Source organism: Bos taurus, chromosome 24 (genome assembly GCF_002263795.3).
Source record: "Bos taurus isolate L1 Dominette 01449 registration number 42190680 breed Hereford chromosome 24, ARS-UCD2.0, whole genome shotgun sequence".
Taxonomy (NCBI): Eukaryota; Metazoa; Chordata; class Mammalia; order Artiodactyla; family Bovidae; genus Bos; species Bos taurus.
Window position 1 is genome coordinate 19,984,537 of NC_037351.1, and position 17,890 is coordinate 20,002,426.

Here is a 17,890-nt window from a genome sequence, read left to right on the forward strand (position 1 = left end):
GGCTATAGGGGAGGATCTATTTGCTTGTTCACTCAGGTTTCTGGCAGAACCTTGTTCTTTGTAGTTTGAGGACTGAGATCCCTGTTTCCTTGTGGGTCATCAGATGAGAACTGTTCCAAGCTTCCTTGGCTGGTCCTTGCAATCCTTGGCTGGTCACACAACGTTCCTCCATCTTCAGAGCCAACAAGGGCAGGCTGAGTCATTCTCAAGCTTCAAATCTCTCCTCCTCCTTTCGTCTTATCTCTCTGACACAGTAAGGAGAGGTTCTTTATTTTTCAGAACTCATGTGATTAGAATGAGCAGCCTATCCAGATAACCCAGGATAATCTCCATCTTTCAAGGTCTATTCCATCCATCATACCTGCAAAGTCCCTTTGCCAGGTAGGGGTAATATATTCAGAGCTTCCAGGGATTAGAACACAGATGTTTTTGGAGGACAATTATTCTGCTTACCACAGTTTTACAAAAACTCTAAGAACCTGACAAATGTCTATTAAAGCATCATTAAGTGAAGTTAAAAAAGATGAATGAATTCAGTTTGATCTCAATGTACATAGATGCTGTATATATTAAAACAGACTTCCCAGGTGGTGCTAGTGGTAAAGAACTTGTCTGCCAATGTAGGAGACATAAGAGATGCAGGTTCGATTCCCAGGTTGGGAAGATCCCCTGGAGGAGAGTACAGGCAAACTACTGCAGTATTCTTGCCTGGAGAATCCCATGGATCCTCTGAGCTTGGCGGGCTGCAGTTCCAAGGGCCACAAAAAGTCAGACACGACTGAAATGACTTTTAGCACAGCACACATATTAATACATGTAAGCATAAAAAAGGTATAGAACAATAAACACTAGAGTGCTAAGACTAATTCTACCGAGACAATCAGGATAGGGAACAGGATAGTGAATGAAAGATGACTGCTTTTTTCTTAATGTGTCTTTGGATGTTTTACTTTTAATAGAGAAAGCACTGTTCTTTAGAACGTTAGATAACATTTAACTAAAAATAAGGTGAATTATAAGACAAAATGTATAATATAAACATGCATCACATACTTTAAAAAAATACTACCTAGAAGCTACATACTAGGATTACCTCTAGATGATATCATGGGTATGTTTTATTTTCTTTTGACTTACCAGCATTTTAAATATTTTCCCTACCACAGCAAGCAAGTAAATATATGAAGAATACAGGTAAACATGAGTAGCACTAAAAATAAGTAAGGAATTATTTTAAGTTAAAAACAAATATAATAAAAGTTCTTACACATCAACTAAAGAAGAAATATAAAACCCCGACACAGAAAATATGGATATAGTCAGGAAATGAAAATTCTACAAAGAAATACAAAGTGTTAATAAATATGCAGAAAAAACATTTATCTTAATTGAATACTGAATAATTGAAAATTACAATAGGATTCCATCTTTCTTTTTTTTTTAAATTTTTTAAAAATTTTATTTTATTTTTAAACTTTACATAATTGTATTAGTTTTGCCAAATATCAAAATGAATCCATCACAGGTATACATGTGCTCCCCATCCTGAACCCTCCTCCCTCAGGATTACATCTTTCTATTAAACTCCCAAATACTCCTTAACTATACAAATTACCATTGGAGAGCCAATTTACATGGTTGATTGAAAATAAACCTCTACTCTTTTCTGACATCTCTCAAATAATTGTAAAAGAACAACAACAACAAAAAAGACACAAAATAATGAGGTTACAGAGAAATAAAGAGGAAAGGATAACAAATAAAGAGATGTTGCAATATTTTAAAAGCCCAGAAATCAGACATATAAGTTCAAACTCAATCAATCTGAAAAATCAAAACTGAAATATTTGCTGGCTAAATGGTTGGTGTGTTATTGTTCAGTTGCTAAGTCATGTCCACTCTTTGCGACCCCATGGACTGCAGCACGCAAGGTTTCCCTGTCCTTCAGTATCTCCCAGAGCTTGCTCAAACTCACGTCCATTGAGTTGGTGATGCCATCCAATCATCTCATCCTCTGTTGCCCACTTCTTCTCCTGCCCTCAAATCTTTCCCAGCATCAGTGTCTTTTCCAATGAGTTGGCTCTTCACATCAGGTGGCCAAAGTATTGGAGCTTCAACATTAGTCCTTCCAGTGAATATTCAGGGTTGATATCCTTTAGGATTGACTGGTTTGATCTCCTTGCTGTCCAAGGAACTCTCAGTTTGAAAGCATCAATTCTTCATTACTTAGCCTTCATCATGGTCCAACTCTCACATCTGTACATGACTACTGGAAAAACCATAGTTTTGACTATTGGGACCTTTGTCGACAAAATGATATCTCTACTTTTTAATATGTTGTCTATGTTTCTTCCAAGGAGTAAGCATCTTTTAATTTCATGGGTGCAGTCACTATGTGCATTGATTTCAGAACCCAAGAAAATAAAATCTTGTCACTTTTTCCACTTTTTCTCTATTTGCCATGAAATGATGGGATTGGATGCCATGATCTTAGTTTTTTAAATGCTGAGTTTTAAGCTGGCTTGAAGTCCATCAGTTGACAAGCCCTGCTTATATATACTGAGAACTTTCAATAGCTTTTCACTGTTTTGTTTGCAAATATAAATGGATCATCAGACATATGCGGAAAAAGGAATCCTGAACTTGTTGAAAATAGACACAATAAGGCTTGGAAGAAAAGAAATTTTAAGAACTATTAAAATCCTCAGAGATAAGAAAAAACACTGCAAGATGCCTGTGTTTTATTTTTTCTTAAATTTAGATGATAAAAAATTCTTGGAAATAATAGTACAAAAAATTTAACAGAAAGATTAAAAAATAAACTTCAAGAAGTCTTTTAGAAAGTATAAAAAGAACATAGATATGAAAGACAAGAGAAAAAAAAGAAAACGAGCAATTCCAAGAGATTCAACATCTGGCTAATAGTTTAACAAATGACAGAAGGCCCACCCGACACACATCAGCATTAATTTTTAGAATAATGCAAAGAAGGATAAGACTTTAATAGCGTCCATGGAGAACAGTGGAGAATAGGTCACATAAAAAAGATAAAGAATCAAACTGCACCAAACTCTTAACGGTAATACTAGAAACTAGAAGATAATAGAATATAACCTTCAATCTCCTCAGAGGAACATTAATTACCAACCAAGAATTCTGCATGCAGCTAAACTATACATTAAATGTGAAGAAAGATGTAAGGCATTTTCTAGAGGTATAAAGTCTCAAAAAACTATTGCCTCTGTACTCCTTGTCAGCTATTGAAGGACATGATTAAGGAAGATGAGTATAAACCAAAAAGTGGACATGTGAACCAGCAAAAGAGGAATATAGCACAGAACAGTAAAGAAAACTTCCAGGATGATGGATAAGGAAAATTTCAGGGTGAAATCTCTAAACATCAAGCTTAGAGAAAAACCAGTTCAGAATAGAGCAGAACTATGGAAGGCCCCAAGGGGAAATATTAAAAAAAAATAGATACGATAGAATAATTGATATATCTGAATATATTCAGATAATTATACTTTCTGGGTGAATTGGGGAATGGAAAGACATGACAGTTCTAAGGCCAGAAATTTTGGTGTTTTGTTTACTGCTATATTAACCCAAAGTCTCGAAAGTGCCTAGAATATAGTGAGAAACATTATGAATATTTCAGTGAATTAATAAATGAATGAGTGCATGGAAAATTAAAGCATTTCTAAACTCTGAAAAAAATTAATTATATAAAAATTAAATTTAATAACTGTAAAGTAGCTGGCTCAGGTATATAGAAAATATCTATAATTTTATTGCAAACAAATTGTTATATAGCTATACTGAGTAGACAAAAGAAACAGTATGTGTGTGGGTATGAACGTAAGAGAGAGAGAGGAAGGGGAAGAGAGTGAAGGAGAGAGAAGAGCAAGGGAGGGAAAAAGGAGAAAAGAGGGAGACAGCATGTAGATCGTTACCTGTGAGAGCTAACTAATTCATCTTTCATAGCAGAAAGTCAATACTTAATGCCGGCTTATGTCTGATATTTTAAAATACGGATATAAATACTAGAATAAATAGATTAAAAAACATCCAAAGTAGTGAAAAATTTTATCTCTAATGAGTGGAAATTGGGATTAAGAAGGAGTAGTAGAGCACCCCACTATTTTTGCATAAGCCTTCTTAAACAACTGACTTTTTATTTATTTATTTTTTTAAACAACTGACTTTTTAAATTATGTACATGCTTGATTTCAATAGTAATAAGATAAAATTAAACTTTGGCAAGCCACAAAAAGACAAATATTGGGAACCTATCTCAACATAACAGAAGTCATAATAGAACCCACAGCCAACATCATACTCAATGATGAAAAGCTGAAAGCACTTTCCCTAAGATCAGGAAAAAGACAAGGATGCCCACTCTCACCACTTTTATTCAACATAGTTTTGCAAGTCCTAGCCACAGCAATCAGAGAAGACATTACCAGAAAACTGCTGTTGTTGCTGTTCAGTCGCCAAGTTGTGTCCAACTCTTTGCAACCCCAAGGGCTGCAGCACGTCAGGCTTCCCTGTCCTTCACTATCTCCTGGAGTTTGCTCAAGTTCATGTCCATTTAGTCAGTGATGCTATCTAACCATCTCATCTTCTGCTGCCCCCTTCTCCTTTTGCCTTCAGTCTTTCCCCACATCAGAGTCTTTTCCAATAAGTTGGCTACTAGAGCTCATCAATGAATTTGGTAAAGTTGCAGGATACAAAATTAATATACAAAAACATGTAGCATTTCTACATGTGAAAGGCCAGAAAGGGAAATTAAGGAAATGATTTCATTCCCCATCACGTCAAAAAAGATAAAATACCTGAAAATAAACTTAGTTAAGGAAACAAAAGACTTGTATTCTAAAAACTGTAAGATGCTGATGAAAGAAATCAAAGATGACAAAACAGATGGAAAGATATAAAATGCTCCTGGTTGGAAGACTCAGGGTCATTAAAGTGACTATCCTACTCAAGGCAATCTAAGATTCAATGCAATTCTTGTTAAATTACCAATGGCAATTTTCAGAGAACTAGAACAAAAAATTTTATAATTTGTATGGAAATACAAAAGACCCCAAATAGCCAAAGCAACCTGGAGAAAGAAAAATGGAGCTGGAAGAATCAGACTCTGGGGTTTCAGACTATACTAAAAAGCTACAGTAATCAAGACAGCTTGGTATTGGCACAAAAACAGAAATATAGATCAATGGAACAGGATAGAATGTCCAGAAATAAACCCATGTACCTAGGGTGAATTAACCTGTGACAAAGGAGACAGGAGTATACACTGGTATAGGCGCAAGGCTGGACACGATCAACTCTTGCAGGGAAACATAGGCAGAATGCTCTGATACAGATTATAGCAGTATCTTTTTGGATCTCTCTTCTAAGTAATGAAAATAAAAACAAAAATAAACAAATGGGACTTAATTAAACCCAAAAGCTTTTGCACAGCAAAGGAAATCAGAAAAGACAACATACAGGATGGGAGGAAATATTTGAAAGCAACTGACAAGGGATAAATCTCCAAACTATACAAAGAACTCATACAGCTCAATATCAAAAATGAACCCAATAAACAAATGGGCAGAAGATCTAAATAGACGTTTCTCTAAAGAAGACTATACTGACTTTCCAGGTGGCTCAATAGTAAAGAATCTGCCTGCCAAACAGGAGTTGCAGGTTCAATTCCTGGGTCAGGAAGACCACCTGGAGAAGGAAATGGCAACCCACTCCCGTATTCTTGTTTGGGAAATCTCATGAACAGAAGAGTCTGATGGGCTCAGTCCACGGGATCACAGAGAGTCAGATACAACTTAGTGACTAAATAACAACAACAACGCAAACATATAGATGGCCAAACTGAACATGAAAAGATGCTGAACACTGCTAATTAGTAGAGAACTGCAAATCAAAACTACACTGAGCTATCACCTCACACAAGTCAGAACAGCCATTATCAAAAAGTCTACAAATAATAAATACTGGAGAGGGTGTGGAGAAAAGGGAACCCTCCTACACTGTTGGTGGAAATGTAAATTGCTACAGTCACTATGGAGAACAGTATGGAGGTTCCTCAAAAACTAAAAAGGGCTTTTTGGGAGACTACTAGCCTGTGCGATTGGAACTAGCATTTTGTTTGGGATTCCACATACAACTTGATTTGGGGAAAGAAGAGGAGCCTCACTTAACTTTTTAGTTAGCAATGCTTTGGGGTCTTTCTTTGACAGGGAGATTACTAAAGTGAAAATTTTGGGACCCCCATGGACTGTAGCCTGCCAGGCTCCTCTATCCATGGAATTCCCCAGGCAAGAACACTGGAGTGGAAGCCATTCCCTTGTCCATGGGGATCTTCCTGACCCAGGGATTGAACCTAGAAACTCCTGCCTTGCAGGTAGATTCTTTACCATCTGAAACACCAAGTAAAATGAGCAATACGTTCCTGGAAAGATAAGCCTGGGTGATTTGGAAATGTATAGGTACAATATTTAACCTTGGAACTGCACCTTAAAAACCAGCAGAGTTATAATGTTCTGTTGCCCAGGAACTTATTGAATTTATAAGAAATTGCAAATTTCAAATTGTAAATTCAAGAGACTACATGGGCAGGTCTGTATAGAGTATAGTGACCTGGAAGGCCCAAGAGACCTTTTCAGGTTTCCTATCTGGTGAAAAGTCGATGTAATAACATTAAGATATTGACCTCTTTATTATCCTCAAAAGTGGAAAGCAGGTGCCCGTGAGAATCTGCGTATCTTAAAGAAATCCATGTCAGTTTCTAATGTAATCATGAACTTTAATAAAGATGACTCTCTCTCTATATATATAAAAAAGAAAGCTACCATATGACCCAGGAATCCATCCCACTCCTGGGCACACACCCAGAAAAAACCATAATTTGAAACAATACATGCACCCCAATGTTCATCACAACACTCTATTTACAATAGCCAGGACTTGGAAGCAAGCTAAATGTTCATCAACAGAGGAATGGATAAAGATGACGTGATACATATATACAATAAAATATTACTCAGCATAAAAATGACAAAATAATGCCATTTGCAGTAACATGGATGCACCTAGAGATTGTTGTACTGAGTGAAGTAAGTCAGGCAAAAAAAAAATATAGCACATGATATCACTTATAGGTGGAATCTATAAAAAGGGTACAAATGAACTTATCTACAAAACAAAGAGAGTGACAGATGTAGAAAACAAACATGGTTATCAGTGTTTTATCAGGGATAAACATGGTTATCCCTCCTTACCAAGAGGCGGGAGGGAGAAATTGGGATTGACATATACACACCTACTATATAGATAAACTACGTAACTAATAAGGACCTACCGTATAGCACAGGGAACTCTAGTCAACACTCTGCAGTGGCCTATATGGGATATATGTATATGTATAATTGCTTTACTTTGCTGTACACCTGAAACGATCACGATATTATAAATCAACTATACTCCAATACAAATTTTAAAAATTAAAAGTGATAGTAACAGTACAGAAAAGAAAGGATACATGTACCCCAGTATTCACTGCAGCACTATTGACAATGGCCAAGACATGGAAACAGTCTAAATGCCCACTGACAGATGAATGGATAAAGACGTCGACTATACACCACATCACACTCACACTCTTACACACACACACACACACACACACACGCACCCCAGAGTATTACTCAGCCATAAAAAAGAATAAAATTATGCCACCTGCAGCAACATTGATGGACCTAGAGATTATCATGCTGAGTGAAGAAAGTTAGAGAGGAACAAATGTCCTATGGTATTACTTAAATATGGACTCTAAAAAAATGATACAAATGAACTTATTTACAAAACAGAAATAGAGTCACAGACATAGAAAACAAACTTATGATTACCAAAGGGGAAAGGTGCTGAGGAGAGATAAATTAGAAATTTGGGAGTAACATATACACAATAATATATATAAAAGAAACAAGGACCTATTACTGTATAGCACAGGGAACTATACTTGCTATTTTGTAATAACCTACACACAAAAAGAATCTGAAAAAATATTTTATATATATATATATATCTGAATCCCTTCACTATATACCTGACACTAACATAACATTATAAATCAACTATACTTCAATAAAAATGATAAATTATAAGCAACAAAAATACTGCATGATTCTACTTACATGAGGTACCTAGAAACAGAAAAGAAAACGGCTGTTGCCGGGGGCCGGGTGTAAGAGGAAATTAAGAGTAGTTATTAATGGTCACAGAGTTTCAGTTTTGCAGGATAAAAGAGTTCTGGAGACTGGCTTCACAACACTGTAAATAAGTTTACTATTATTGAACAGTAAACTAAAAAATGGGTGAGATGGTAAATTTTATGTGTATTTTACCACAACTGAAAAAATTAATTACAGCAAAAATGTGCAAAAATAAGAATTCTTGGGTTCTGCTCCTGATAATGGTTGAGGAGCTTCTACAGGTCCAAATCTCCTATATGAAACAACTATAAACTCTGGGAGGAAAAAAATAACTTGAACACACTGAAAAGCAGTGTGGCCAACAGCAGGCAGAAACTGCTAGAGGGTCAGCACTTGAAAGAAAACAGTGGCACTGGGTTTTAATGGTTTTTAGTTGAAATCAGGCTTAAAGAACAAGAGGATAGAGTATAGGCTGACGAAAGGAGCTAAAAAGTGAAAAATCTTGGAGAGGAGAGAAATAGGAAAGGCTTAAATTCTATGTAACAATCTTGCCAGGTCAGGCTGACCCCTGAACTTACACATGATCAGAGCAGACTCAAGCATCCTGAAAAATGAAAGTGAAAGTCTCAGTCTTGTCCAACTCTTTATGACCCCATGGACAATATAGACCATGGAATTTTCCAGGCCAGAATACTGGAGTGGGTAGCTACACCCTTCTCCAGGGGATCCTCTCAACCAGGGATCGAACCCAGGTCTCCCACATTGCAGGCAGATTCTTTACCAGCTGAGCTCCGTGGGAAGCCCATGTTCAGGGCAGACTCAAGCATCGCAATTAAAGTTAAAATAACTCAACAGTGATTATCATCACCAATTACTCCAGGGACACAGAACTTGGAGTTCAGTTAAATTAACTGCCCACACGTACACAAAATATTACCATTGTTCAGATAAATACAGGCATACCTTGAAGACATTGCAGTTTTGGTTCCAGACCACCACAATAAAGTGAATATTGCAAAAAAGGGAGTCAGACAAATATTTTGGTTTCCTGGTACATATAAAATTTTTGTTTACATTCTACTGTAGTCTATTAAATGTGCAATAGCATATTTGTAAAAAAATGACAAGCTTTAATTAAAAAGTACTTTATAGCTAAAAAGATGCTAGTTAATCATCATCTGAGCTTTCAGCAAGTTATAATTCTTTCGCAATAGTACAATCTAAGATCACCAAGCACTATAACAAATATAATACTACTACTATTAGCAACAACAACAGTAATAATGTTAGCAACATTGTCAGAATTAACAAAATGTAACACAGAGACACAAAGTGACCAATGCTGTTGGAAAAATGGTGCTGAAAGACTTACTTGAGGCAAGATTGCCAAAAGCCTTCAATTTGTAAAATATAAAATTATTTGTGAAGCACGATAAAGTGAAGCATAATAAAATGAGATATGCCTTTACAACTGAATTCTAGTTATTCACAATGACCAGGAAATGACCCAAAATTACTAAACATATAAAGAAACAGGAAAACATGACCAACTCAAAGAAAATTCAATCAGTGGAGACAAACCTCAAGATGAACTTAGGTGTTAAAATTAGCAGACAAAGAGTTTAAGGAAAAAATACACTTGTAATGGATAAAATAGAAAAATTTAACACAGAAATAGAAAGTATAACAAACATACAAATGGAAATTCTAAACCCAAAAAATCCAGTATCCGAAATTAAAAAAAAAAAAAAAATCTCTGTATGGGCTTATGAGCAAATTAGGAACAACAAAAGATTTGATGAATTTGAGGATAGATCAATAGAAATTATTCAATATGAATAAAAAAAAATAGGTTTCCAAAAGTTAGCAGAGTAAAGATCTACAGTAATATACATATAAACAGAGTTCCAAATGGAGAGGATAAAGAGAATAAGAAGAAAAAATGTATTTGAAAAAATATCGGCCAAAAATTCTTTATATTTCATGAAAATAGCATTCTTAAACATTGGTTTGGGAGTTTAAGTTAATTTAATTTTTATGAAAAGCCATTTGGCAATGTGAATCATGAATTTTAAAAGGATTCACATGTACTTTAAGCTAGTAGTTCTGTTTGCAGAAATCTATGCCCAGGAAATAGGTGGAGATAGGTAAGAAATGTATTTACAGAAATTTTCTTCAAAGCATAATCTATAATGAAAGTGAAAGCAAACGTCACTCAGTCATGTCCAACTCTTTGAGACCTAAAACCTTGTATTATCTAATAATAGGTTACTTAATAAACACTGAGTAATAGCTGACACATATAAATATTTTTTAAATGAATTAACATCAAGTTTTTCATTATAAAGGACATCAGAAATTATGATACACTGAAAAAAGCAAAAAATAAATTCGGTATAAGCATAATACCTACTGTAATATAGAAAATAATATTATAAAAGAGACAGAATGGGAAAAAGGGTTCAAAGGACTCTCTCTGAATGGAAGGATTATGATAGATTTTTATTTTCTTCTTTACACTTATCAATATTTTTCAAAGTTTTATAATGTGAATATATTTATACATATGATCAGAAAACTAGACTCACCAGTATGAAGCTATAAATATATACCAAGCATATCCTTAAGATCTGTGTCCTATATACCGTACCTTCACCAACCGCCCAAATTTACCTTGGTCCAGAGCCACTCCCATTCACATCCAGACTGAGCTCTCGAGGTTTAGTAATCTCTTTATTAGCAACCAGTTCTCTTGATTTAAATACAGCTTGAGTCCTTAACCTGTAAAAACAAATTTAGACATAGAAATAGACCAAACAATCCTAAAATCTGTATGGACCCACAAAAGAGCCTGAATAGCCAAACCTTGAGAAAGAAGAACAAAGATGGGAGCATTGCATTTTCTGATTCAAACTCTATTATAAGCTATAGTCATCAAAACAGTACAAGCATACAATTCTGCAATAAAACACCAAACCAGCAGGTTAAAAAAAATCAGCAGAGGATCTGAATAGACATTTGTTCAAAGAAGATATACAGATGGCACATGAAAGATGCTTAACATCACTAATCACTAGGGAAATGAAAATAAAACCACACCGAGATATCACCTCACACCTGTCAGAAGGGCCATTATGAAAAAGAAAACAAGTGCTGGCGAGGATGTGAAGAAAAGGGAATACTTGTGCACTGCTGCAGGGAAAGTACATGGTGCAGCTGCTATGGAAAACAGTACAGAGACTCTTCAGTACACCAAGAGATTCCTCAATTAATTAAAAATAGAACTACTATGTGATCTAGCAGTCCCATTCCTGGTATTTATCTGAAGAAACCAAAAACACTAATTAGAAAAGATACATGCATCCCTGTTTTCACTGCAGCATTATTTACTTGAATAGCCAAGATACGGAAGCAACATAAGTGTCCCTCAGTAGGTGAATGGATACAGAAGATGCAGTATATGTATACAACAGAGTATTAGCCATAAAAAGAATAAAATCTGCCATCTGTAACAACATGGATGGACTTGGAGAGTATTATGCTAAGGGAAATAGGTCATACAGAGAAAGAAAAATACTGTATGATTTCACTAAAAAACAAAAGAACAAACATAACTAAACAGAAACAGAGTCATAGATATAGAGAACAAACAGATGAGAAAAGGGTCATGGGAGGTGAGAAATGGGTGTGGGAGACTGAAGTAGAAATTTTCAGTTGCAAAATAAATGACTCATGGCTTTGAAATGTACAGTGTGGGGAATATAGTCAATAATTATGTAATATCGTTGTGTGTTGACAGATGACAATGGTTGACTCATTGGAAAAGACCCTGATGCTGGGAAAGATTGAAGGCAAGAGGAGAAGGGGATGACAGAGGACGAGATGGTTGGATGCCATCACTGACTCAATTTGAACAAGCTTCGGGAGCTGGTGAAGGATAGGGAACCCTGGCATGCTATAGTCCATGGGGTTGCAAAGAGTCAGTCACGACTGAACAACAAGAACATTACCTTGATACCAAAACCAGACAAACAAAGTATGAAAAAATAAAACCGCAGAAATATTGATGTAAATATTCTCAACAAAATATTAGTAAAAAGAAATTGTTAATGCACGTTACTTTGTTGACAAAGGTCCATCTAGTCAAAGCTATGGTTTTTCCAGTAGGCATGTATGGATGTAAGAGTTGGGCTATAAAGAAAGCTGAGTGCTGAAGAACTGATGCTTTTGAACTATGGTGTTGGAGAAAACGCTTGATAGTCCCTTGGACTGCAAGGAGATCAAACCAGCCCATTCTTAAGGAAATCAATCCTGAATATTCATTGGAAAGACTGATGCTGAAGCTGAAACTCCAATACTTTGGCCACCTGATGCGAAGAACTGACTCATTGGAAAAGATCCTGATGGTGGTAAAGATTGAAGACGTGAGAAGGGGATGACAGAGGATGAGATGGTTGGATAGCATCACCAACTCGATGGACATGAGTTGAGTAAGCTCTGGGAGTTGGCGATGGATAGGGAAGCCTGGTGTGCTGCAGTCCATGGTGTCGCAAAGAGTCAGACACGACTGAGTGACTGAACTGAACTGAATGCATAAAAAGTATTATACATTGTAACCCAGGAGATTTATTCCAGGGATATAAGGCTAGGTCAATATATATATATTAAAAAAAGCAATCAATGCAATCCACTGTATTGGCAGGCTAAAAAAGAAAAATCAAACAACCATGTCAATTATCTCATAAAAGAGACTTAACAAAATCCAGTGGTCATCATAAAAACTTCATGCAATCTAAAAGGAATAAAAATTAAAAATGAACTGTTACCAAAATTTAAAACTTTTGCTTTGTGAAAGATCCTTTTGAGATTGAAAAGAAAAGAGACTAGGAGAAATTACTTGCAAATCCACCTACCTATCTGAAAAAGGACTTAATATATTTCGAATATATAAAGGACTCTCAAAACTCAACAGGAAAACAATCCAAACAATCTAGTTAGACTATGGCAAGAGATACTAAAGAGACAGTTTACCCAAAAGAATGGACAGAGGGCAAACTAGCAAATGAAAGGATATTGAGTATCACCAGCCATAAGGAAAATGCAAACTAAGATGACAATGAAATGTCACTGCACACAGGCGCAGAACACATCAAATACAAATTTGTGACACAATCAAATGCTGACAAGGGTGTGGAGAAACAATCTTTCTCATGTTACTGGTAGGAGAAGTATTTTAAACTAAACAAAAGTGAAAGTGAAGTTGCTCAGCTGTGTCCGACTTTTGTGACCCCATGGACTGTAGCCTACCACACTTCTCCGTCCTTGGGATTTTCCAGGCAAGAGTACTGGAGTGGGGTGCCATTTCTTTCTCCAGAGGATCTTCCCGACTCAGGGATTGAACCTGGGTCTCCCGTGTTGTAAACTAAATGAGTATAAGCTAAATATGATCTCTTATATGATTTAGCAATTATATTCCTAGTTCTCACTTGTAGACACAAAAAACTTAGGCCACACAAAAACTTGTATAAGAATGTACATGGAAGCTCTATTTGTAACTGAAAAAACTGAAAACAAGGAAACTGTCTAATAGACAAATGGTTAAACAAACCACGGCGCATCTATATCATGGACTAGTACTCAGAAATCAAAAGGTACAATATATGTAACAATCTAGATGGATCTCAGCATTATGCTGAATGAGAAAAGCCAATATCAAAATTTAACATTGTGTATAATTCCATTTATATACAATTCTCAAAATAACAATCTAGAAATAGACAACAGAATAGGAGTTCCGAGGGTTAGGGACCGGAGAAGGCAATGGCACCCCACTCCAGCACTCTTGCCTGGAAAATCCCATGGATGGAGGAGCCTGGTGGGCTGCAGTCCATGGGGTCGCAAAGAGTCGGACATGACTGAGCAACTTGACTCTTACTTTTCACTTTCATGCATTGGAGAGGGAAATGGCAACCCACTCCAGTGTTCTTCCCTGGAGAATCTCAGGGACGGGGGAGCCTGGTTGGCTGTCGTCTATGGTGTTGCACAGAGTCGGACACGACTGAAGAGACTTAGCAGCAGCAGCAGCAGGGTTAGGGACAGGTGGGGGCAAAGAGTGACTCTAACAGCCTGGACCTCCCTGGTGATCCAGTGGCTAAGACTCCACCATCCCAATGGAGGAGGCCCAGGTTTCATTTCTGGTCAGGAAACCAGAATGCCACAACCCAGAGTTTGCAGGCTGCAACAAAGAGTTCACATGCTGCAACTAAGGATGTCTCACGTCACAACAAAGATGGAAGATCTCCTATGCCACAACTAAAGAGCCAGTGCAACCAACCAAATAAATAAATAACACATATTAAAAAACAGATGAGGACATAGTAATAATCTAATCGGGAAAATAATTGGAAAAAGAAAATACACATCTATATGTGTATTACTTTCTTATACTCCTAAAACTAACACACTGTTAATCAACCATGCTCCAATACAAAATTAAAAAACAAAAAAAAACAGCGTAGTACAAATGAAATCTTGGTGGTGCTGAAATAGTTCTGTGTTTTGACTGTGGAAGTGGTTACACAAATTCACACGTGATAAAATGACATAGAAACACACACACCTGTTGTATCAATGTTAATTTCCTAGCTTTGACAATATATTATGGTTGTATAAAATGTAGACGTTGGGAGAAACTGGATGACGGGCACATAGAATCTCTGTACTATTTTTGCAACTCCTATCAATATTGTAATTATTTAAAAATAAAAAGTTTTAAGAAATCTCTATACACAAAACTTGTTCAAAATTTGTGTTTCATAGTGCTTTCATCTAAGATAGGATGATCAAGAGAACAACAAGTTTATTATCATTAAGGAGCATTACTTGAATACATAATGCTGTTCAAATGAACATGATGTCCAGCATAAAATTATCCATTTTCCCCAGCTAGACTGTGATCTCTTTAAAGTCTACATTTAATTCTTTTACCTATCTCAACTACCTAGAACCATTCCTCACATAACACAGACATTCAATAAATGTTTGTAGAATGAAGTTCTCAGGAGAAACTACACGTTAACTGGAGGATTGGAGATTGGGGTCATAAAATTGGAGCAACATTTCAGCCTTTGGTGACAATCCTGTCACAAGAGCCTTCATTTTCACTTACTTTAAAAGCCTCCAGGTTCAACAGTGAAGAATAAAATTGACCATAAAGGAAGAGAAAGAGGAAGATAACATTTGCTTCCTAGGGAAGTCAGTACTGCACTGGAGAAAACAAGTAAGGTGGACCTTTCAAAGACATTAGGATTTAAAAAATATTGAGCAGGATCCGAAAATGAAAGAAAATTAACTCCAAGAAGTAAAAGAAAATAACAGTAATATTAGGTGTGTAAGGATCAACATGTCTAACTAAGAATGTGTACAAAGGGGAAAAGGTATGCTTGACCAAGGAGAAAATGGCAGGGATACACACACACACACACAGACACACACACACAGAGATACAACACACCCTTTCCTTGAAATTTACTTATAAAAAGACATAAATGCTATATTTTCTTATGTTTAAATACAATTGCATTGATCTATTGGTATTTGAAATTAAGATAACAAACTTTGACTCTGTATGTAAAACTATAATGAACACTACATGATATTAAATAGGGCTTTAGCTTTTGAAACATTGTTCTTAGGGAAAAATTGTCAGAGGAAGAGCAGTTTAAATGTGGGAAGGTGTATAATAATTGGCTATTGAACAGGTTATGCTTCATAATCAGAAAAGGTTGAATTTAGCAGGTTATCTTTGTTATATGGAATGATGACACCTAGTCACACGTAAGTCTTATTTTACATCCTAAAATCTTAAGTTTTTATTTAATGCTTAGTATTCTCTACAATGACATCAAATAGCAAAGTATTTTGTGTAATGGTAACATTGTTGAAAAATACTGTCTTTAGAATCCAGCCAAAACTATACCAGACAGGTGAGAAGTAGATACTCTAAGCTAACATTTTGGAAGACAAGGTAGTCTTTCAGTTCTTCCCCAAAAGACAGTGCAATTTATTTGGAAGTCATAGCTGCTATGCATCTTAAGCAAACCAAGATTCTGAGGAACTTCTGTTCCTACACATCTGTTACAGTAACACAGCTGTCATTTTATACTGTATTCTCCAAACTACAGGTACTGCTGAAATAAACAGGCAGAACTCACCAGTTATAGTCCAGTCGAGACTGATGAAGCTGCTGCTGTTTCAGGAGAAGTTTTGTCTCCTGCTGGGCCAACAGATGCTGAAGGCGCTCCTTTTCAATTTCCAGCTCCATTTTCTGAAGCATAAGTTGCTGCCTTCTATCTTCTGAGAGCTGCTTTCTGATATCATTTTCATTAGGTGGCAGTGCCCCGTGGCCATGCATCAGAGACGCCCAGGAAAGCCCACAGTACCTGCACGAGTCCAGGTGTGTCTTGGAATGCTGAGGGCCCATGTTTGTCGGATGGCTCTCGTAAACATGATCTGCATTTTCAGAAAGTCCATGGCCACAACACTGACCAGACGGAGGAGCCTGAAGGTGCTGGCATTCCTTCATCTTCAGTTCTTTGGGAGGGGCTTTCTCTGTAGGGACTGCGTCTACTAGTTTTTTCCCTGGGGATCTGTAATTAAATGTTCTGGTCTCTGAGGGCACCTTGCCCATATTCTCTTTGGAATAATGAAGGGTTGCTGGTTTCAAAGAATTATTCCTAAATTCTACAAGGGATTCCAAAGCTGAGTCCTGATTTGCAGACTTAGGCCTCTGCTTGGTTTGAGTGTTGATCTGTGGTTTGGGTACACTCAAGTAGGAACCATCCAGTTCCAAAGATGCAGATGGGAGAGTGCTTTTCCTATTGGATACCTAAAAGGAACCACAAGATCACTTGTCAAATAAGAGCACAATAGAGGGAGTTCTTTTGACTCTTCAGGAATCAGTGATACATGTTTACCAAGACAAAGCTGTGTTTTTATCTTCTTAATAAAGATAGTATTCATAACTAAACAGACATGTGCCACAAGGCTAAACTCATTTTCAAACAATCTACATTTCAGTAAATTCACAAGGATGAGAAAAAGAAAGTGTTGCCACTCACTGCTTAAGCAAGACTTTAGGAGTTGCAAATAAGGGTTACATAACATCAACTTTGAGAAGAAGAAAAACAGTAAATGTTAATATCTTAAAATGTTTAATTTTGAATACTAAGCCAAGAAATCCATTCAGCCACCTTAAATACCTTTTGATTGGCCATTACACAGCATGAGATTCGATGTAAAACATTTCACCTTATGCTGAATAGGATGTTAGTTACTGCTAGAAATTTGATGAGTTTTTATAAATATTTTTACAGTACACAGATAAAACCAACCACTTTCCACAAAATATGATTCTAATCAAAAGTAGTTATTTAAATACAAAACATTTAATTTCAGCTATAAACATAAGTGATTTCTCAATTAAGCTGTTCAAATGATTACAGTCTGATAGAAGTCAGGCGGAAAGGAAGCAGTTGCAAATTACCTTTGACAAGCCAATAGAATGAACTTTCCCAGCATTTTAGCCTCAAGCTTGTTCTACTCAGGAGAGCAAAACTTAGCTTTTAGCAGTGATGCTCAAACTTTAGCACGAATCAGAATCACCTGGAGGG

General features: G+C 36.3%; 1 protein-coding gene across 5 annotated transcripts in view; it reads right to left on the minus strand.

Moving 5' to 3' along the window:
* KIAA1328 (KIAA1328 ortholog) overlaps positions 1-17,890 on the minus strand; it is a 426,147-nt gene that overhangs the window by 149,095 nt on the left and 259,162 nt on the right. For 4 of the 5 annotated variants that reach the window (XM_005224052.5, XM_024984414.2, XM_005224054.5 and 1 more), the window contains exons 7-8: positions 16,433-17,106; positions 10,893-11,000 (exon numbers count right to left, since the gene is read on the minus strand). In XM_005224052.5, the coding sequence (XP_005224109.2) occupies positions 10,893-11,000; positions 16,433-17,106 (782 nt within the window). The remainder of the gene's footprint in view (positions 1-10,892; positions 11,001-16,432; positions 17,107-17,890) is intronic. The other variant, XM_024984413.2, reaches the window with a different exon arrangement.